This window comes from Acartia tonsa, chromosome 6 (genome assembly GCF_053477335.1).
Source record: "Acartia tonsa isolate MP-2025a chromosome 6, ASM5347733v1, whole genome shotgun sequence".
NCBI lineage: Eukaryota > Metazoa > Arthropoda > Copepoda > Calanoida > Acartiidae > Acartia > Acartia tonsa.
The window spans coordinates 19,887,602-19,910,593 of record NC_137265.1 but is presented as its reverse complement, the minus strand read 5'-3'; the positions used below and the strand labels follow the sequence as shown (position 1 = coordinate 19,910,593).

At 39.7% G+C, this 22,992-nt stretch overlaps 1 protein-coding gene across 1 annotated transcript in view; it reads right to left on the bottom strand.

Moving 5' to 3' along the window:
- LOC145323011 (inactive dipeptidyl peptidase 10-like) overlaps positions 1 to 22,992 on the bottom strand; it is a 128,966-nt gene that overhangs the window by 90,828 nt on the left and 15,146 nt on the right. The window contains exons 4-6 of the mRNA XM_080165398.1: positions 21,565 to 21,647; positions 16,767 to 16,804; positions 16,257 to 16,313 (exon numbers count right to left, since the gene is read on the bottom strand). Coding sequence (XP_080021524.1) covers positions 16,257 to 16,313; positions 16,767 to 16,804; positions 21,565 to 21,647 — 178 coding nt within the window. The remainder of the gene's footprint in view (positions 1 to 16,256; positions 16,314 to 16,766; positions 16,805 to 21,564; positions 21,648 to 22,992) is intronic.

The window sequence follows — 22,992 nt, the reverse complement described above, 5'->3', positions numbered from 1 at the left end:
TCAAAATTAAATTTCCTGTCGTTTACAGTACAAAATCATGACGGCCAAACTGCCATTTTGCAGGTTTTAGGCTATTTTTGTATTTTTCACATTTCCACCATATCTTCAGTGTTTATAATCCAATTTTCAAAATTTTTTCAGTTATAGATATAAGAATTAAATTTCCCGTCGTTTAAAGAAAACAACCATGACTGCCAGACTGCCTGTTTGCAGGTTTTAGGCTATTTTTGTATTTTTTCACATTATTCTCCATATCTTCAGTGTTTATGGTCCGATTTTCCAAATTTTTTTTCAGTTATAGATATCAAAATTAAATTTCCCGTCGTTTAAAGAAAACAACCATGGCGGTCAAACTGCCTTTTATCAGGTTTTTGGCTATATTTATATGTTTTACACATTTTCCCATATATTTGGTGTTTTTGGTCCAATTTTCAAACTTTTTTGGGATATCGGTATCAAAAAAATTTTTCCCATTGTTATGAGAATCTTTTATGTAATCTACTTTGACCGTCGTCATCATTAAAATTAAAACAAGGTTTCGTGTTTATTTTCTCCAATAAATTTATTCTTGTTTTTAATAAATACACTTTAAATCTACTTTTACGTATTTCCATCCACGATTTTTTGTGCTTCGCTACTTATGGATGTTGTCATCCTTGTTTACTTGATAGTTTATCTTATGAATCATAATCATAAAAAAGATTAAAATTATAATACATATTAATCACTTTGTATAATATACAGGCTGCTGCGGATAGTAAAATGAAAAAAAAAGATTTATTTTGTCAGCTTGATGGGACGAAGGACGATGGATTAATTTTATCTTCTTTTTGGGGGCTAACAAAGCTGGTATTAATTTTAAGATTTAATTTTATCAATCTTGGAAAACTGTCTGTGATACGATTTGATACATGATTTTTATGTATGGATGAAACAGAACTGGTTCTCATCCAGCGGATATTTATTGGTTTTAAAACCCATACTAGATGTAAAAATATTTCCTCTTATTATTGATAGTTTGAACTCAGCAAAGCATTTGATAATTAAATACCATATCCTTGCACGGAAATACCTTTTCAAAAGCAAAGGATTTCTATAATGAGGGTCTGTATGTCTGTCCATAAGTACTTAAAGGCTTAATATTTATGCTATTTTAAATATGTTAAAAATTGTCTTATCGATTTGCATGATGATTCCTGCAGTAGTTACCTAAAATACGATTTACAAAGAATATTAACCCTTACAGATCGGGGGGGGGGGGGCTCCAAGAGCCCCCCCCTCTAGTTTTTTCAATCTCATTTTTTTTGTAGGTAAGATGGAGTGCTGTGACTTCATGACTTTTTAAGTTTAGTAATTATACGTCGGCAAGAGTTGATTTTATTAGGATATCTGGTCTGTGTCGGTCTTGGTGTCCGGTCAAAGTCGGTTGGGTAGCATCAAAATTAGAAAAAAATTCTAAAAAAATCTTAATTTCTACATTATGACTTTTGTGTATAATGAGAAACCTAAAATTTTTTTGGTGAATACTTAGATATCAATGACCTTCTGAGAAAAAATGTGTTACTACTGTTTGACCGCTCCCTGACCGACTTTATGACCGATTTTTGTCCGGCTTTTACTACAGACATATATCATGAATATCGTGGCTTCTATTACAGCTAGAGTCCTATATTTTTTTTTGGTAAATCCTTGAGCAACATCAAACAGATAAAAATATTAATCGGCGCCGCCAACCGCCGTTTTACCGCCGTAACCGCCGAAAATGGCGGTTTCCGTTATTTGCCGTTAAGAGTAGGGGTCACTCATATTTAGCTAGCTAACTATTTGGACGGTCAATTTTTCGCCGGATATAATTCCATGAAAAAGTAAAATAAAACAAGGGTGAAAATATCTCTAAGTAACAAAGCATAAACAAAAATCATAAATGAACTTACGAACAAAGTAATTTAATGAATAGATATTTACTTGAAATAAGAAAGTATATTATGCGATAAATCTCAGAAATCGCAAAATCTTACAAATTAGTATTTATTTCTTTAAATAGACAAGGAGACCATTTGTTGTCTACTGTATCCTTTTTGGTAGGGGGATATTCAGCAAAAAATAAACAGCCTATTTTAAAAAGCAGCACAGATAATTATATATCTTACACACAGTGCTAAGGACGAACTGACGGACAGACAAACTGAATTCTTCAGTAGCTTTGCTAACTAAAGATCAATAATAAAAATAAGTAGGAAAATCTCAAAATAGTCAATACAAGCTCGTCGACAGCGTAACAAAAATAGGGCCGAATTTGAGATAGATCCCTGAGACTCAAATATTCCAGGCCCCAAATGCAGCTTTGTCAAGTACAGAAAAAAAGAGAAAGAAAGACCTGGAAAGGTGTACAGGGATATAGCAATGGAAAATTAATTAAGTTTCCCTTAAATCAAGAAGCTTAGAACACTGGGAATAAAAGTGCAAGATTACATTTAATTGTCCTATCTCTCCCTGGAGGAAGGTCTACAAGTTGAGTGAAGAAAAGGTATGATTATATGTAAATATTTATCTACCAAGTGCACACACACTTACAAACACACACTCACTCACACACACACACAAGAGCTCATATACTTATTACATACTAACTTATCGAATAAAGGGCCTTTGATGAAAAAATTAATCTCTCAAACATAATTTTGATAAAAAGAGTAGAAATTTTTAAGATCCTCGAAATGACAATCCATACCCAAAATCCAGGGATAAGACATTGTTCGACTTATCGATGAACCTCCCCAATGTTAATACACAAAATTACCCCTTCTGTAGATTACAATTAGTGGTTGAAACGTATGGACACTCATTTTACTAAACCAACCAATCAAAATTCATTAAAATTCCCCAAAGTTGTAAAGCAAATCTTTGGGTACTTGTGTCATAAACAGCCCATTATCCCCTCTCTCTCTGCCCAAACAGACAAACAACCACACGCACACACACACACACATACGGTGACACACAGACACACACACACACACACACATAGATAGATTTTCAGAGACCCATTAATTGTGACATGTTAGTTGGTAACATAGACAAATAAATAGATAAATGACCAGGTAGCTATTAATACTTTTGTAGCGACTTGGCTGTGTAAATATTCCCGAAACTATTCTTTGATTTTTCAAAGACCCAATTAAAAGTCGACACAGGGTCCTCGGGAAGGGGACATACACTTATTTAACCCCTTTCCCCTATATTTTTTACTCTAATGTTCTTTTAAAGCTTTAAATTTCTTTTTGTAGATATATTTTTAGAAAAAAATGCTGTCGTCAATAACATTCTATGTTATTCTTTGGCTAGTATGTAATTAATGTTCGGGATTAATTCCAATGGAAATTTTTCCATTTTAAGGTGAAATATCTTAATTAGGGTCTGCTGCTAAAAGTTGGAAACATCTTTTCTTTTATCTTTATTTCTAAAGCTTTATTAGTAGCGAAGCTACTCTATAATTCACTTTGTCCGTCCGTCAGTCCGTCAGTCCGTCCGTCAGTCCGTAACGCTATGGGGGAAATGGGATTTACTCAGCTCCTATAAAAGATAGAATGCTGAAATTTTTTGACAACATTCCTATCAATAAGGAGCACAATTAAGTATAAAACATCTTTGGCGGTAGGACTGCTTTTTAGCAGGTTTTAGGCTATTTTTGTATTTTTCACATTTTTCTCAATATTTTCTGTGTTTTTGGTGCGAATTTCAAATTTTTTTCAGTTATAGGTATCTAAATTAAATTTTCAGTCCTATAAAGAAAACAACTATGACGGTCAGACTGCCTTTAAGCAGGTTTTAGGCTATTTTTGTATTTTTCACATTTTTCTCCATATCTTTGGTGTTTATGGTCCGATTTCCAAAATTTTTGTTATAGATAACAAAATTAAATTTCCTGTTCTTTTAAGAAAACAACTATGACGGTCAGACTGTCTTTCAGCAGGTTTTAGGCTATTTTTTATATTTTTCACATTTTTCTCCATATCTTTGGTGTTTATGGTACGATTTCCAAAATTTTTTCAGTTATACATATCAAAATTAAATTTCCTGTTGTTTAAAGAAAACAACCATGACGGTCAGGCTACCTTTTTGCAGGTTTTTGGCTATTTTTAAATTTTTCTATATCTTTGATGTATATAGTCCAATTTTACAAATTTTTTAAAGTTAAGGATTTAAAAATTAAATTTCAATTAATTATCAATATCAATATCAATTAATAAATACACTTTAAATCTACTTGAACGTAATGCCATATATGATTTTATTTTTGTGCTTCGCTACTTATGGATGTTGTCATCCTTGTTTTCTTATAACAAAAAAGAATTTTGTCATTATAATATAAAAATTAGTTAAAATCTCAAAAACAGTAGACGAAATTTGACTTTTTTCTGAAAAGTTTAAGGCGATTAGTAGCCTTTGCCTTAAAACCTTTAAATAAAATAAAACTTTTAGAATTCAATTATGTTGTTATTAGTATAGGGCTAAGGGGTGTGGAGTGAGTAAAAAATGCCTAGATGTTAGTAGCGAAACCAAATTATAGTCATTAATGTATGCATTGAACATACCCTTTAATAATCAACCAGATGTTATATAAACGTGTTAACCAAATCTCTTCTCATATAAAATGATGTAGAATATATGTAGATATTATGGCAGGCGGAAATTGTCGTCAATTCAACTTGCTGACATTGAACTCGTTTATTGATCAATTCTTCATCAATTAAGAGGAAGGAAATTAGGAAGAGGAAGGAGGGGGGGATTCGTTATTTCAACCCGCTGCAAGGTTCATTTTATTAGAGAACATGAAAATCTGATGTAAATTCCAAGAAACAGTAATCTATTCTCATATGAAATAATCTTGTATTTCATTTATAAGCTTACTATACAGGACAGTTTCATACATTTACATGCTAGGGATACACATACTGAAAAAAAGCTGTCGTTAACAAAATTGTAATATGATATTTTTGATAGTAACAGGAAGGCAGCACAACTGTCCGTTCGTCTATCTGTGTACCAAATAATTCTCCCCTTGTAGCTACAGCTTCTTACAGGTCACATGAACTTTTTATATATATTTTGATAGTGTACCTCCATTCTCCCAAGAGAAAACTATATTTAATTTGATGGACAACCCCCCCCCCCCCTTCCTCACATTATGGTGCCCTAGTTTTAAAGGAAATAAGTTGATTGTATTCGATTTTCTCTAATCAAAACTAAAAGTTTAGGGCAAATCCTCTTCTAAATTATGATCATACATTTGTCGAAGTTTCAGTATAGCTATCCCAGCTCCTTAAATTAACTCCAAACTTCATTTATCTATTGTAGTAAATAGCAGACATGTACATTGTACAATATACAAATGGATATAGCAAACGTGGATATAGTTACAGGGAAACATTTGTCGATAATTTAGGTTGTTAATATGGACCTTATTTACTGGTCAGTTTGTTCATCCAGTAGGAGGAGAGGAGAGGGTAAAGTGAATGGATTGGGAGTATCGTTATTTTAGCCAGCTTTGAGTTGAGTATCACTTTATTAGGATACATAAAAATATGGTGCAACATAAAAGTAATTATATATCAATTATTGTACATGCATCCAGAGAGAGAGAGGACAATAGCAGCTACATTTTTTATACACAATTGTCTTATCCTATATAATACAAAAATCAATAGAGGTAGAATTTAACTCGCTGGAATTGAATGAAGATCATTCATTCATTGTAGACATTTTTCTTAATCCTTTAAAGACAAAATGAAAAGTACAGCAAATTGTTTTAAACCTTATTGTAAACTTTTTAACATATTGGAGGCTACGCCACTAGAGGTCTCTAAGTTTACTTGGTTGATTGAGGTGGTAGGGTGGGATAGGAACGTCGATTTTCAATCATTTATTTTTCATTTCCTAGGGGGTGGGAGTATTTTTTCCAGATTACCCGCCTCTTTAGAGGGTGAAGTTACACTGGACCTATTAATATCTCCACTGTAAATGAGAAACGGTGAGCGGAACCCTTCAGTGAGAAAGATTAATTTGCTGCAAAATTGTGTCAAAAATGATCTAAGTGACGTCATAAAATGAGGAAGATGAGAGGAGAAGTGGAAAGAAAACCCCTAAAAAGAGATGAATAATTCCTCATTTTTAAGACACAATTTTGCAGCAACTTTGTCTTAGTCCCCTTCAGTAAAACAGACAGGCAGATATCATATTATCTATATTATAGAAGTATAACAAAGAACACACACCTGACTTACCAGCAGGTTCAGATTTTTATCATTACTAACATATTTTGACATATTTGGTTTGTTTTGAAATACATTGAAACAAATGACTTTTTATTTTGCAATGGAAACAATTTTTTACAATTTCATAAATTCTCATAATTGTCAGAAAATTGTAAATCTTTATTTTTCAAATAAAATTTCATTTTCACAAGGAAGAGTACGTCCACGTTCATTTTTGATTGAGTATGTAATTGTAATAACAGTTTGAAATCATAAGCTATAAGACTGAGAAAAACATAGGAATAGGAAGAGAAATTTATAGATAAAACAGGAGAAAGAGGGGTAAGAAAACGATTGAAAAAAGAGAAATTAAAAGGGGGAAAAGAAAGAGTGCGTGAAAGAGAAAAAGAGTAAGAAATTATATAAAAAAAGCTGAAGAAAAAAGAAAGAAAATTGAAGAAAGTAAACAAATTAAAAGGATAGAAAAAAATCAGAAAGAAAAGGAAAGAAAGAGAAAAAATAATAAGATAGAAAGGAAATACAGAAAAACCAATAGCGAGAAAAATAAACAAGAAAGAAACATAAAGATAAAAACGAAAAATAGATAATACTTTACATATCGCCAGTAACCATGTTTGGCTTATTATATCCCGTTTTAAACATAGCAAGGCCATTCAACAGGCATAAATATAGAGTCCTGCGCTTATGATAAAAACAGACCACCCAAGCATGACGGATAGATGGAAGTAAAGACGGACATGGACACTTGGAGCGTAGTTTCGCTGCTTAAAATTTAAATGTGTGTGTGTATGAGTGTGTATGAGTGTGTGTGTATGAGTGTGTGTGTGTGTGTGTGTATGTAAATCCAAGTACAAGTTTGCGTGCTTGATTAAAGTGAAACCTCTCTTTACTTCAATAAAACTCACATTGGAAAATTATTGGATTTAAAAAAAATAAATTAAATAGTTTGGCTCAATCAGTAACTATGCCAGAAATTAACTTATCATATCACAAACGGGAAAAAATACTTTAAATTCTAATTTCTACCTATCATAAATAATTATCATTAAAACAAAATTCTTTAAATATAAATTGTTGGTAACTGGCAAAAAGCAAGTGTGGTAATACGACACCCAGACGGACAGGCCGTTTACAGAGTTGCTTCGCTGTGACTTATGATAACAAACCCCCTGCACTAATCTTATTATATCACCATCTATCTCATGACCGCTGTTGACCCCGCAACCCAGCGGTCAAACTGGCCTGCCTAAATGTGGGGAGGGGACTCAAACATGCAACTATCACGCGTCCCTCACGCGCTTATATAACCGGGAGGCGTTGCCTCCCCTTTTACCACCGCTGCCCCCACAGCCTGTCTACCACCGGGAGCTAAGCCCTAGCGTCCCACACCCCCTTCAAACCTAACCATTGTTATAATCTGTTGTATATATATAGTAAACATAACTTGTAAATATTATTCAGTTTAAATATATCATTTCTGTATGTTTGAATCCTGCTTGTTTATTTTGGTAGAATAATTAAAGGCTAGGGCTCGTTGAATCCGAACTCGTTACCCTGTGGGCCGAGAACGCTCGGCTTACCAGAACTTGGTGTCAGCGTGTTTCAATCGAGCCTTACAGAAACTAGCCTATTCTACCTCTGATTGGACCCTTTGGCAAGTAAGGGGACAATCAGCCGCCAACTGACCCGTGAGACGGCCTTTTTAGGTCGAATTTCCATCATTTTGAACGCAATATGTGGGCCTCTGGCCTACGGCAAGCAGATTTAGCCTGCTAAAAGCGCCAGTTAAGACGCTTTTTCCGTGCCGTGTAGGAGTAGCGCTAGGTGCGCAGCCACGGCAATCGGATAATTTAGCTCAGACGGCTACAGAACTGAGTCTAAATTGGCAAGTGTAGCTGGGACAAGCCCCAGGACACCCAGGCCAAACCTACGAGACAGACAGCTGGGTGCTGGTCTCCCTAAGAAGGCAATGTGTGGCTGCGAAGCTTCAGCACACAAGTAAGCCCTACCACTGCGACGGATAGCAGATTTTGAGCCACAGGCACGGCAGGACGGGACATTCCCTGCCGCTGCCCCCCAGGATTCGAACCCGAGGCGCTACAGGACGGGCCATTCCCTGCCGCCATTTTCGGGATTCGAACCAGCGGCGCTGTAGGACGGGTCATTCCCTACCGCCGTCACCCCTCTGAACCTTGCAGGACGGACATTCCCTGCTGCCAGTGCTTCCAGAATCACACCTAGAGCTCCTAGTGATAACAGCACATAAGTGTGCATAAATGTCAACCAAGTGATAAATATAAATATAAAATTGTTGACCCAGTGATAATTAATAAGCTCTAGTGATTCGAAGCTACAGCCTAAGCCACCATGGTAAGCGATACCACCATAGCTGCGGTTCGGCCACCACCAAAGTTTCTGCCAACCCCAGCCGAACGAGAGGCCCCCTTGTCTCAAGGGCAGGACCTCCACTTCCCCTGCCATGTCAGGGTGAGGTTTCCTACTCCTGACCCTGCCCAGCATGTACAGGTTGATGCCATGATTGATTCTGGCAACCGTGTACCAGGGTCTGCTGTAATTTCTGAGCACCTCATGCACGCGATGGGCGTGCAACGCATGTTGATTCCAGACAACACCCAAATCCTGACTGCTAATGAGGAAGGCCAGCCCCTCCAGGTAATAGGAAAGTTAAAAGAGTTATATATGGCATTCTCACACACTCTTATACTCCATCTATACCACGTGACTGTGGTCCGGAACCTCTCACACCCTCTGAACCTAGGAGGGTATTTTCTCAAGGAGTTCGGAACTAGGCTCTGTTTCGACATGCAACCACCTTGCTTGTGGGTGCGTGGGGAGTTTATCCCACTCCGTGGCGTCCCCATTGACCGGGAGACAGCCGAGAGAGAGCTAAGTTATGAGGGGCCTCTGCCAGGCCCCCTGCCTGAGCAGCCGCGTGTGGTTGAGAAAGGCACACACTGGGTGGACGCTGAGCTCAACGCACACAAGGGAGCTAACCTGCTAGCCATGGGGTTGCCCCCAGTGCCCAAGGTGCCGAGGGAGAGCCTGCCAACAACGTTCCCTGAGATTGCCAGCCCTCCAGAACCAATCTTCTCCGCCGACACCTTTATCAACGGCCAGCCGTGTCCACCTGGCCCCCTCTACCTGGGACCTCCAGCCAGTCCACCAGCCAAGCCCGAGTCCAGACCCGTCAAGTCGCGGTCTGATGTACCCGGAGCCACACTCAACTCTCAGGCCTCAGCCTCTCCCGGCGCCGTGCCCGTCAAGTCGTGGCCGGCCGCCTCCGGAACCATGCATGGCTCCGCTACCTCAGCCTCTCCGAGCGCCGAGCCCGTCAAGTCGCGGCCGGACGCCCCCGGAGCCAAAGCTGGACCCAGCACTCTGGCCTCTCCCAGCGCCGAGCCCGTCAAATCGTGGCCGGACGCCCTCGGAGCCACACCTGGCTCCGACACGTCAGCCCCTCCAGAAGCCGAGCCCGTCAAGTCGCGGCCGGTGGGTCCCGGAGCCAAAGCTGACCCCGCACCAGCCACGTATAGGCTAAGCGCTGTCACCCCAACTGATGGCCAGCCACCCCAGCTCCGCACAGCCAAGCGAGTGGTCCTGCCTGGCCGCGGGGTCATGGCGGTCCCTGTTGAGCTAGTAGGCCATCGCACCAAGGATGCCATCCAACTAGCTGCCCCAGAACAGAGGTTTGGGGAGGATCTTGTTATCCCAGAGGGCCTGTATGCCCACAGGCCTGGCTCCGCCACTGTGTTTAGAGTACTGGTGGTCAATGAAGGGGAGGTGCCCCTCTTGCTGGATGCTGGCCTCCCAGTGGCTGGGGAGCTGGTCAAACCTGACATTCTAGAGGTCTCTGATACGCCTCCCCCGCGTCTCCACTCGTTCCAAGAACCTGCTGAGCCTCCAGAAATGCAGGAGTTGTGGGAGGCCCTGGAGATGGAAGACAATGAGTTCCTACGCAAGGACCCCTTGCTCAAGAAGGAGGTTTGGACTATGTTGTCAGAATACAGAGACGTCTTCTCCAATTCTACCCCCGGCTGCACAGATGTGGTTGAGTTGCAGCTGCGCCTCAAGCCAGGGACCCAGCCGATCTGCCAGAGATTTAGGGATCTGAACCCGCGGCAAGAGGCTAAACTGGAGAAACAACTGGACACCTGGCTACAGGAGGGAGTTATAGAGCCGTCAGACTCCGCCTGGAGCAGCCCCCTGGTGCCCATCAAGAAGAAGGATGGGAGCACCCGCTGGGCCGTCGACTACAGAGCCCTCAACAAGTGCCTGGAACTGGACAGCTACCCCCTGCCTAGGATCCAGCAGTTGGTGGAACGAGCTGGCGGGCACCGTGTCTACAGTGCTTTAGACGCGGTAGCCGCATACTACACCATCCGTGTGTCCGAGGACAGCCGGCCCTGCACCGCCTTCACCACCCCCAGGGGCTTGTATCAATGGAAAAGGATGCCCTTTGGCCTGGCTACGGCACCGTCTGTCTATTCCAGGTTTATTGCAGGGGTCCTAAACCCACTAGGCACAGCCAACCTCCAGTCATACCTTGACGACGTCCTGACCTTCCACCAGGATACCTGGGCCCACCTGGCCAGACTCCGAGAGGTCTTGGAAGCCCACCGCAGGGGAGGGATCCGCCTCAAGCCAGCCAAGACCAAGCTGTTCCGATCCAAGGTGGACTATCTGGGCCACACCCTCAGCCGTGAGGGGATAGCCATGCAGGAGGACTATATTGACCGTATCTTGGACTGGCCAGCCCCCAGCACCCCCAAGGATTTGCTGGCGCTGCTGGGGTTCTTTGGATACTACCGCCTGTTCATCCCAGAGTATGCAGACCTCACCTACGAGATGAATCGGCAGAAGACGGCCAAGACCCTAACCTGGACGCCTGAGATGGAAGCCCAGCTACTGCAACTCAAGGACAAGTTCCGCAAGGCCCCCATCCGAGCGCCGCCCAGGTTTGATTTGCCAGCGGTGTTCCAGCTCACCACAGACTTCAGCAGCCGCGCCATCTCTGCCATACTGAGTCAATGTCAGGATGGCAAGGAGAGGCTGATTGCCGCCGTGGGGCGCAAGACAACCGACCCTGAGACGCGCTACCCGTCCTGGAAGGGAGAGATGGCCGCCATTATGTACGGGATCCGAAAATTCCACGGCATCTTGTCCTACCGCAGCTTCCAGATCAACACTGATTCCTCCGCCTTGCTACAGATGAAATCACTGAACACCTCCACAGGGATGGTGGCCCGCTGGCAGGAGGAGCTAGCGGCCTTAGACTTTACCGTCTGCCACAGGCCTGGCACCCAGAATACCAACGCCGACGCCCTCAGCCGCCGAGAAGATGCCAACATGCCAACGGCTAGCGCCGAAGAATTAGCAGAGCAGGCTGAGTATATCCACAACCTTTGCCAGCTAGGGGAGTCCGCAGCTAGCCGGCCCCCTGCCGCCCGACTGGATCCAGCTAGAGTATTGGAGGCCCAGACACAGGACCCCCTTCTGCTCCGTGTCCGCCAATGGGTGGCTGATGGCAAAGCCCCAACTAAGGCTGAGCTGCGTGGCAAGGAACGAGACGAGCAGCAGTACGCCAGCCGCTTCCCAGCCCTGGGGCTTGACGAACATGGCTGCCTCACCACCACCGACCAGACTCTGACAGGGGAGAGGACAAGATACCTGCTGCCTTCGGCCCTCCAGCAGGACGCGTTCTTTCTAGCCCATGGGACCCCCATGGCTGGGCACTTTGGGATGGACGCGACTATCGCCCGCGTTGCCATGCACTTCTGGTGGCCCAACCTGGCCTGTGACGTCCGTCTGATGGTACAAACCTGCCCTGAGTGTGTCCAGAAAGTTACCAAGGAGAGACTGAAGCAGGGGATCCACGTGCCCTCCCGCCAGGGGTATCCACAGCAAGTCCTATTCATCGACCTGGTGGGGCCACTGCCAGAGACCCCGGCTGGGAACCGCTACATCCTCACCTGCCAAGATGGGTTCAGCCGGTTTGTCAGCCTCTACGCCATCCCCAACAAGCGCACCCTCACGGTGGCTGAAGCCCTGTTGCACCGCCACCTGGCCACGTTCGGATGCCCCCTGAAGATCCATTCCGACAATGGAATGGAATTTACCGGCCAGGTATTCCAGGAACTGGCCTCCAGGCTTGAGATTGGCCTAACACATCCACCACCCTACAACCCGCAGTCCAACCGAGTGGAGAGGTTTCATAGGACGCTCAACACAGGCATGCGCCTGTTCCTAGACAGAGACGATAACAACTGGGAGCCCCACCTGCCTGCCATCGCCTTCGCATACAACACCAAGGCCTGCAGATCCACTGGCGTGACCCCGTTCCTGGCCTTCTTTGGAAGAGAGGCCAAACTTCCGGTGGACATGGTACTACGGCTGCCAGAGACCGAATATGCTTCAGTTCCAGCCAACGTCCAAGCTCTCTTGCAGCGCTACTATGCAGTGTATGATGCCATCCAGCAGAAGGAGGAGGGAGCCATCCGGAGGAGCGCGGCAGCTTACGAAGGCACGGCCAAGTATGAGGTTGGAGACTTGGTCTGGTACCTGGCCCCCCGCCTGGTGCCAGGGAAGGCAGCCAAGATTACCAAGAGATGGACTGGCCCCTGGAAAGTAGTGAGGAAAGCTACAGAAGTCCATTATGTCATCAAACCTGCCTCTCCAGTGGCCAGGATCTCAGAAGTTACCGCGCATGTAGGCCGACTGCGCAAATACACTGGAGATGTGACTGCCCACCAGATCCCAGCAGACATCCAAGTTGATATGGACAGCGACGAGGATGCCACCGAGCTGCCAGTTGGAGCGGCGGCGCCCGCAGCTAGCGACCCAGGACAGCTCCCAGTGCACCAGCCAGCCGCAGCCGCCCCACAGCCTAGCGGCCAGGATCGTGACCCAGTAGAGGAGAACCTGCAGGAGCAGCCCAACGAACCACCGCCGCCGCCGCCCGCTCCAGAGCCACCCAGAGATGCCATCTGGAATCCTGATGCGGACATGGAGAACCTGCCAGCCAGCAGCGAGCCTGTAGGAGAAGAACCAGCCACTGCGATGGAAGAGGCCGCCCCAGAAGATGAAGCTGAAGCCATGTGCCCCCTGCTGATGACAGCCATCCCCATCCGGGTAGGAGCTAGGAGACCAAGCAACCTGAATCAAGCAGGCGCCCCCATGGAGTTCTATGCGCCCTTTGCCATCGTCATTCCCCCCTTGGGAACCACCAGAGTCTGCCTAGGCCTCCGTGTCCAGTTGCCAGCCAAGGCAGAGCTAATCCTGCAGACGAGGCAAAATTTCCAGCGGCGGGGCTTGGCCGTCGCCAACCCACGCCTAGAAGCCAACCAGGAGCTGACGATGCTGATAACCAACCACAGTCAGACCGAGCAACGAGTGTCCCAGGGAGCCTGTGTAGCCCGAGCTGTCCTCCATCGAGCTGTGCCCCAAGAACTGCCTGTCCTGCGCAGGCATAGGCTGTCGTATCCCCAGGTTCAAGGCCTGGTGGCTCAGGAGCCACGCAACCCTTGAAGGGGAGGTTGTGGTAATACGACACCCAGACGGACAGGCTGTTTACAGAGTTGCTTCGCTGTGACTTATGATAACAAACCCCCTGCACTAATCTTATTATATCACCATCTATCTCATGACCGCTGTTGACCCCGCAACCCAGCGGTCAAACTGGCCTGCCTAAATGTGGGGAGGGGACTCAAACATGCAACTATCACGCGTCCTTCACGCGCTTATATAACCGGGAGGCGTTGCCTCCCCTTTTACCACCGCTGCCCCCACAGCCTGTCTACCACCGGGAGCTAAGCCCTAGCGTCCCACACCCCCTTCAAACCTAACCATTGTTATAATCTGTTGTATATATATAGTAAACATAACTTGTAAATATTATTCAGTTTAAATATATCATTTCTGTATGTTTGAATCCTGCTTGTTTATTTTGGTAGAATAATTAAAGGCTAGGGCTCGTTGAATCCGAACTCGTTACCCTGTGGGCCGAGAACGCTCGGCTTACCAGACAAGCTCGGCAAAATAGTTCTTTCTGCAGAGGAAGAAAAATCTGTACTTTACTTGACTGTTTTTAATCTTCTTTTTTTGTAGAAACTTTGCTTCTTCTGGATACAGCTATCCTTCTTTTAATCAAAAGCAGTTTAATTTATCTAGTTTTAAAATATCCGTGTTTTTGCCCAATCATGCAATAATTTTTCTGTCACTTTTGCTTACTTTCAATTGGCAAAAACAATAAAAGATTTTATGTTCTGCAATAAAGTTAGTGAAATGAAAACCAGGGCTCGGCAGCAGAGCGTCACAGCCGTGTATCAACCGCCATTTTAAAACTGTTTGGGCGCTTTAAAACGTTTACTGAACAGACAGACAGGTTAAAGAAAGCCATCACATTAAAAATATTAGAATCTGCAGATTACTTGTGGCAGACAGCGGCTGACAAAGAACTGCTAAAAAAGTATTTGTATGAGTATTCTACCGACTTATCAGCAATTATATTATGATTTACTTTGTGCGTCTGTCTCTATTTTTCAATTATGCTGCTTTTACAGATATGAAACTTAATTTTAATGTGAGGATCCCTCATACAAATAGGCTTTTTTTCGCAAGTAATTTGGCCCATCGCGATCGGTTTGTCTGCAAAGCTTTTTAGGACATCCAATTAATGTGATTTGATTTTTTTTATTTAAACATTTATTTTTTAAAGAAGATTTTCCTCACTTATGAGGCGTCTCTGTAATACTTTTTTAAATTAAGCATTAATACTTTTGAGTTTCGCTACTTTTTGTTATTGTCATTTTTTGTCATTGTTAATAATTTAGCTACATTAAATAAGAATTTATTGAAAGAAAATACAATCTATCTTTCAAACAGTGAAGAATTATAATAGTTATTTCTCGCATCGTATTATAAACGGCTTTCCGCGGATATAGAAAGTACAATTATGAGGCAAAATAATATATATTTTCCTAGCCTAGCCTAGGGTATTATGTCATTCTTTACATCTAGTAAGAATAAGAAAACTCTAAATTTTAAGGATTGGACCTATTATTTTTAAAATCGAACTTAATGTTCTTAGAATTTTGTTATTTTACTTGCCATTTAGTTTATATTTATAAATAATAAGATTTTTTATGTTTGTTATATATGATATACATAGTTGAGATAGACACCAAAGTTAATAAAGATTTCTTTTGTTGTTTTCTGATCTCTTTAATCCCTTTGTCATTTCTTTTATTTCAAATATTAGAGTAAAAGAATAGAGGGACCGGGCAGTAGTTAGATAATTGTATATATTCACGGTATGGGGACTCTGTGCCAACTTTCAATTGTGTCTTTGAATATCAGCCAATAGAGTCGGAAATATAAACACAGACAAGTCTCTACAAAATTATAAGAGCAAAAGGCAACTTGCTAGCAAACGAAAAAGGTCATCACACCTTGAACCAGGTAGTTGTCTGGGTTATACATCAATACTTATACATTTATTTTTCAAATATTGGCACACAACATTTTTACTCACTCATATATTTACAACTAGATCTAATCCTATATCATAGTTGTATAGTAGTAAGATGTATGTAAGTAAAAATTGTATGTCCGATAAAATCTCGTAAACGGCTGAATAAATTGTTCCAGTATTTACAGTATATATATAATCGTATCGGCCTAGGGGAGGTTTTAAAGTAAATACGTCACCCTCCTCCACCTCCTAAACCATACAAAATGTGGCCTTAAGAAGGCTTATTTACAACATCGTATTACAGACAGCTTTCAGCAGATATTAAAATTAAAAGATTAAAATCAGTATAAATATAATATACTTTTTGTTTTAGTTTTCTTTAAATACAATGCCATACATGATTTTTCAGCAATGTGTTTTCGATTTCACAAACCATAATTTACTAGTAACCATTTTCAAAAGCATGGAATCAATAGAAAAAAAATACTTACGAAAGTATTGTTTGAAAATATTTCTGTATTTATTTGTGTTGATATGTCAAACAAACTAAATTATTGGCCAAGGTTTTTTCTTCTCTTTTTATCTTTTTGTTTGTTTTAGCAAAAGTAATTTTGTAAAATTTTAAATTTTTTCAGTCTAAAATGGGCAAAATCCTTTACAAATTTCCTAGACCAGCCTTAGCGTTCAGTTTTTCTTCGCCTTACAAATATATTTTTTTTTAAATAGATAAGGCTTAGGGTGCCTAACTCTTAGGCTAAACAGATAAATTTTATAGTATTTTCTTATAATCTTATCAAATCTAAAGATTATAAAGATAAACTGATCAAAGATATTTAACATTTAAGCGGCAACCTTTACTCTTGACGAGCGGAAGAGTTAGATGTAAATATAATATGAGTTTTGCTGCACTTTTTTAACCTATCTTTTTACTAATTAAATACTCACGCTTTCTTTTGTGTAAGAAAAATAAAATAACGTGTAAAAAGTGCTTGGCCATTCCTGAGTCCACCATTAATGTTGATGAAAGCTAGCTCAGTCTCTGAAAAAATATACAATTATAAATATTTGCTAGCGGTGGTGCCCTTAGCATATAGAGGTTCTGTTTTATAAAGGGTTAGAAGGGGTAGAAAAAAAGCATTAACCATATTACAACTAAAATCTAAAATTATAATAGCCTAAAACCATCATGGGACATGTGAAGCTTCTCTAAAAAGGAGTACTATAAGTTTTTTGAAATCTTATGCATCAGACAAAAAAATATACTACTTTATATCATACATTATGGCAGCTGCGACCCTAGCTTTGATTGATTATGCGATGTTTAGTATGATAAATAGGTATTAAAAGTGCCTGCTTTGAAAGCACCTCTAGGTACCTATCGTGGACAACCTACACCTAATCCCTACCCATTATTTTGAAAGAAACTGAAAAAAAGGGTAGTTTAGTATTTTACATTAGTTTAGGTTATGTAGGGTACAGGGTAAACCCGAATGGTTAATGCAAAGCAGATTAGGCACCCCCGCATGGTTTAGGTTTACAAACTAATACTAAATCTCCCTCCCATGTTTAATTTATCAACAACAAAAAAGAATATAGGGGGGATAGTCCTTTCTGTGCTCGCTAAGCTTTTTAAGGAAAATTACTAAGAAAGAAGCCTTAATATGTAATAAACTATAGACAAAGTAATACACATACACATATAAGATGAGGTGATGTAACTTTTTATGCCCCAAAACTAATTATATTCCTCTATACAAACATTTCTATCACATTATTTGTATGTATGCGTGTTTGGGAACCCACGGATTTTGCCAAGTCAGATTATAAAAGCCTGATTACATAATATGTAAGTTCAAAATTAAGCATATTGATAAGGGTATTTATTATTTATTTATTGAAGTTTATGAAAGCAATAAGTTTACAAGAACAACTTTATTGCAAAATTTTGTGGTCTTGTTTTTGTATCAAAACATGGTAAAATTCCAGTGTCCTCCAATGTAAATGTATGGATGGTGCTGTCTGGGTCTGAGATAATTTTTAACCAGAATAAATGTCAGTACATAATTATGGCACCTTTCTAGCTTAGGAGTGAAAATGTTAGCCCATCTTAAAAAGAAATCTTCCCCCACATTCTTTAGGTTTAAATACATGATATCATTGTAACATACCTAATTGAATTATCTATTCGGTAAGTACGCAAGAAATTATGTGGATAATTCCCTCTAAATCTAAAAAATTTTACTATTTATGACACTTTGATGTAAACAAAGCATTTGACTAAAACAGTGATATTAATTTAAAAAAAAAACATGTTGGTTATTTTTAAAGAATATTACACTTTTAATTATTCAGAAATAATTATTTAGAGCATTGAACTTGTAGTAGAACTAATAATTTGCATTTAAAGGGTATAGAGATAGTTTAACAAGAAAAATATTTATTTTCGATGACTCTAAAACTCCCTAACTTCCTAAAATGGATTTACCCATAGCATCTAAGGGCTCTGTATTCGAAAGTAGTGAAAGGTAGAAAAATAATATAAAACATCCAAAAACTTAAATTTTTAAACAAAATAGCCTGAAACAAACCCTGGCTACATGTGAAGCTTCCCTAAAATGGAAAAATCATTCGATTAGGTAGCCATGATAAACTAAACCAAAATGGCTATAAATTTTTCCAGTCCCTATAAGAAGCTACACTTTAAAGGAGAACCATATGTGGAATATATTATAGGAAACTGAATAAATCCTTCAACAATAAGGCACATGTAAATTCAAGGCAACATAATTTTGATGGTACCGAGTTGAGGTTATACCATGGTATGTATTATGCCCTAATCACCAACCCATATATAATTCTCCAGATAATTTTCCCATCCCTAACATTCTTGGTGCAGTTATAGTCTGATTATTTGTCATGCAACAAGGAAAACTATAATTTTTGTCTATATAACTTTGTAAACCTCTTCCCATTACTTTTCAAACTAAGTCAAGCATTTTATTTTGCTATTTTCAGAGAATAAGTTTTGCAATATGGCTTTGAAACCAATTTATATCCGCTGGAAAATCATGTATGGGATCGTATTATCAGAACTAACGTAATAGTTAATTTTAATTATGTATGGGTAAAGCTAAGCGTGGCATTATAATATAAGATATTTTTTTGTCTGAAGCTTAAGATCATAATAATTACTGAACTAATTGGGTTCTCTATTTATGGTAAGGTCCTGTGGTGGTTTTAGGCAATTTCATTTCAGATTTAAGTCTTTCGATGGCTTTAAGGTTTTTTTCTAGCCCCTTTCTATTTATTTCATTACAATGTCCCTAGATGCTAGGGGCGTGGCCGCTAGTTGAAATAATAAACTGTGACCAAGTTTGTAAAATTCAAAATTTGCATGTAAATTTGCAATATTGAGCTGACTTAGCTAAAAGAATTGCAAGGCATGTTTGTAGAGTAAACTATTCTAGTATTTGTTACAATTACAATATTTACCCAACTAATTCAACCATTTGTACTCATTCCACTCTTAAAAATATACTTTCATTCAAAGCGTTAGCTACTCTATAAATAATCATTTGGATTTACATTTCTATATTTTCTTGAAAGGCTATTTAATTTCCCATCGAAAAAAACATATTTCTTATAACTTAAATATAATTAAAATTTCTCATGATTTTTTTTGTCCTATTCCTAACCCTGTGGGGCATATACCTGTTGTGTCCTGACAACGCAGATACCCAGTACCCAATTATGATATAAAAAATTCGGGTATAGTCCCTTTCGTAACATTGCACCTTATGGGGCGATTCTTCGTATTTTTCACATTAACTTTTCTCCTATTTCTAGCCACTGCGGGGGGCGCTAACCCTGCGGGGCCAATTACCTAACCCTGTGGGGCAATCATCTAACCCAATATAACCTAACCTAACCTAAAATAACCTATAAAAGCCATTTTAAAAATACGACGAATCGACCCATATGGGGCGATGTTACGAAAGGGACTATTCCCAAAAATTTTCCTCCCTCTTATTTTCCTTATTTGTTCCGAAATAAGGAAGGAGGGGGATTCGGTGTTGTAAAAAGAACTTGAGGGAAAACGCTTTACATCCTTTTACTGTAGTCAGTTTATCAGTTGATATCTCCAGAACCACCTAAGTTCTTCATTTTAGGGAAGCATCACATAGGTCACAGAAGGTTTTGACTACTTCAAGAAAAGTCCTTTGTTAAAGATTTTAGGTAATTGTTATTCCCTCTCCTTCTCCCTTCCCCCTAGCCGTGAATTTGAGTAAAGTATTGGCTTATTTTTAGAGTGTAAAACAAACTGACTGACCAATAGGTACAACTTTTTTACTTTTTAACAATTTTTAACACTGCTAGCCACACAAAAACAAGGACAATTTTCACAAACAAAAAAAAGTCAGAATTATTTTGATTCAAGAATAATTATATATAGCATCGTATTATAGACAGATTTCCGCGGTTGTTAAAATGTAAAATCATAAGATAAAAACCCTCGGTGCTAACAAAACTTGTATTAATTTAATGATTTTTATTTTGATATTTGTGGAAAATTGTCTGTAATATAATGCTATACACGATTTTTCATATTGTTTGTTTTTGTTAAGTTTTACTGTTATAAGTAATATTTATAATTAGTGGTTGAAATGTTTGGAAACACCACTTGATGAACAAACTAATTATAATTCAATAAAAGCCCCCAACGTTGTCCCCAACGAATAAGAGAACGTTAAATGTCCCGTCCCTTCCTTACTTTTATCAATTTTGTCGCCTTTTTAAAAATAATAAGCTATTTGAAGAGTAGCTATGCTACTTCAAAAGTAATGTCTGAAAAATTAAATTCAACAACTTTCTAGAATAGATAAACTTGGACATTCAATTACTAGTTTACATAGAAAATTAAACTCAAAATTTCTTATTGAGAAAAAGTTATTTTTCCTTATCTTTCTTCCTAGAATAAAAAAAGTTAAAAGACTGAATGTGTGTGTCTATCTTGGAAAAAATGCAAAAATGTTTGTCTGTCTGTCCGTCTAAAGCTTTACAGGTTAGATTGTTCTTTTTAGGGATTATACATTCTTGTCGCCTGGTGGCTTTAAAGCAATTTTAGGATGATACAGAACCCTCAAGAGAATGTTTGCCGAACCCCCTAAATTTTTGGGGTTTTTTTTGGATTTGTATTTTTTTCTATTGTAATACCTTTTTTCTTTAAAATTGTTTTTAAGGAGAAAATAACCCAAATACGAGTAAGGCCGCCATTGAGTAATAATGTACATAAAGAACTCGCTAACCACTGCACTGGATCAATAGGATTCTGCTTTTCAGAGATTTTCATCCGTGGATCTGTGTTTGGAAGGTGGAACAATACCCAAAAACTAAAAAATCATAGGTGTGTAGCAAGCACAGAATACTCCTTCCCTTACTTTTAGAGATGACCAACGCTATAAATAAGAAAACCACTCACCCCTCTCCCCGCCTCCTTTTTTTCGATCAATTTTAAAAATATTGGTGGCCTGTATAGGATGTTACTTAACCCTTCAGTGGGCGTTAGAGTATTGCATCATATTACAAGCAGATGATGCTCTGTAGGTCCCTTGAGACAACGGGTCAAGTACTTGTACTTGAGCGTGGACCTTGAGCTGGCCCTGATGCTAGCATACAAAAGTGTCTCGTCCTACTCCATGACTACTTAGGTCCAAACACTAAGAAACTATGGCTACACACACACAGATGATGCTCTGGTTCTCTGGAAAGGTATATGTATAAAAAAATATAGTCATTTACCTGAAATCCAAGTTGCATTGAGGGGTTTAGGCTTGAAAGTACCATTGTAAAGTGAGGTCAGGCTTAGTCGCTCTCCTCGTACCCTAAAATAGTAAAACGTAAAAATTGGTAAAAAGATTTAATTTGACTTTAACTTTTATCAATAAAAAAACTGGTCGTATCGTAATATTTCAATGAAGTTTTGATTGGTCTTGAAGGTTTTTGGTTTTTCGACGGGCAGGGGGAGGAGTTGCGCCCTCCCTTAAAAAAATATTCCCCAACCACAAAATTTCTGCAAGAGGCGTATACCATAGAAGCTAGTGACAAAGTTACTTGTGAGATAAAAAGTATTAATGTTTTACATATATAGAATTTAGGCCCCATGCAGAGGTAAGGTATATAAAAAACAACCCTCCCATTATTTTTCAAATATATTTCTGTGTTTCCTAAATTGCTAGTGGTGATCTCGATATAAAAAAAATATTTGGCTTCAGACGTGCTCACTCTAGTACTCTTAATCTGTTACTGTTATAAAACTTTTATTTTCCTTATATCTTCAGTTTTTTTTTTCTGTTTGATTGAGTAAGAGAACAATCAAAAGCTTAACTCTTGTAGAATAGTTACTTAAACTTTTGCATGAATTATGCTAAAACTCAATGGAATTACTTTCCTATTTCTCGAGAGAAAAAAAATGGTAATTTCCATTCAGAGTAAATTCTACCCCTCCCCCTCTGAACATGGAGTCAGATAAGTAGCGTGATAAGCAGTCATCAAGAAAGTGAAATGTAAGCTGACTCACAATCACTTGAACACTCACTTAATGAATCAACAAATCAAAATTCACTAAAGTCCCCAAAGTGGTTGAGCCAACGAATAAGAAAACGTTATTGAAAAACTTTGGGGACTAGTGTAATAAACGGCTCATTGCCCCCCTTATTCTCTGAGCTCTATGGGTGAGTTGTGGATCAATTGCAAATTACTGAATAATGTCAATTTTTTTTCTGAAGATCACTGAAATTCAAATTCTTTCATCATTCTTGTTTTTGATCTTTGCACTACTATAGACTAGTACCTACATATAGAAGTACACTGTAAAAAAAATTCCCCTTATGTGACAGTTATATATAGAATTTATATTTATTTATAACATTACTAGCGGCTTCGCCCCTAGCCTCTAGGGTCTTTGCCCCAAGAGGAGATAAAAATAAAATTTAGGCGAAATAAGTAAAAGAACCAAGGAAATCTTCATCAAAAAAAAGGACCAAGGAAATCTTCTGCAAAAAAAGGACCAAGGAAATCTTCTGCAAAAAAAAATTGGGGGGATTTTTTTATTTTTGGGGGGATTGGTGGTGTCCCACCCCCCAAGAAAATAGCCTAAAACCACCACAGGACCAGTAGGTATATTCCCTGAAGAGTAGAATCCAATCGGTTCAGTGGTTACCGAGATAT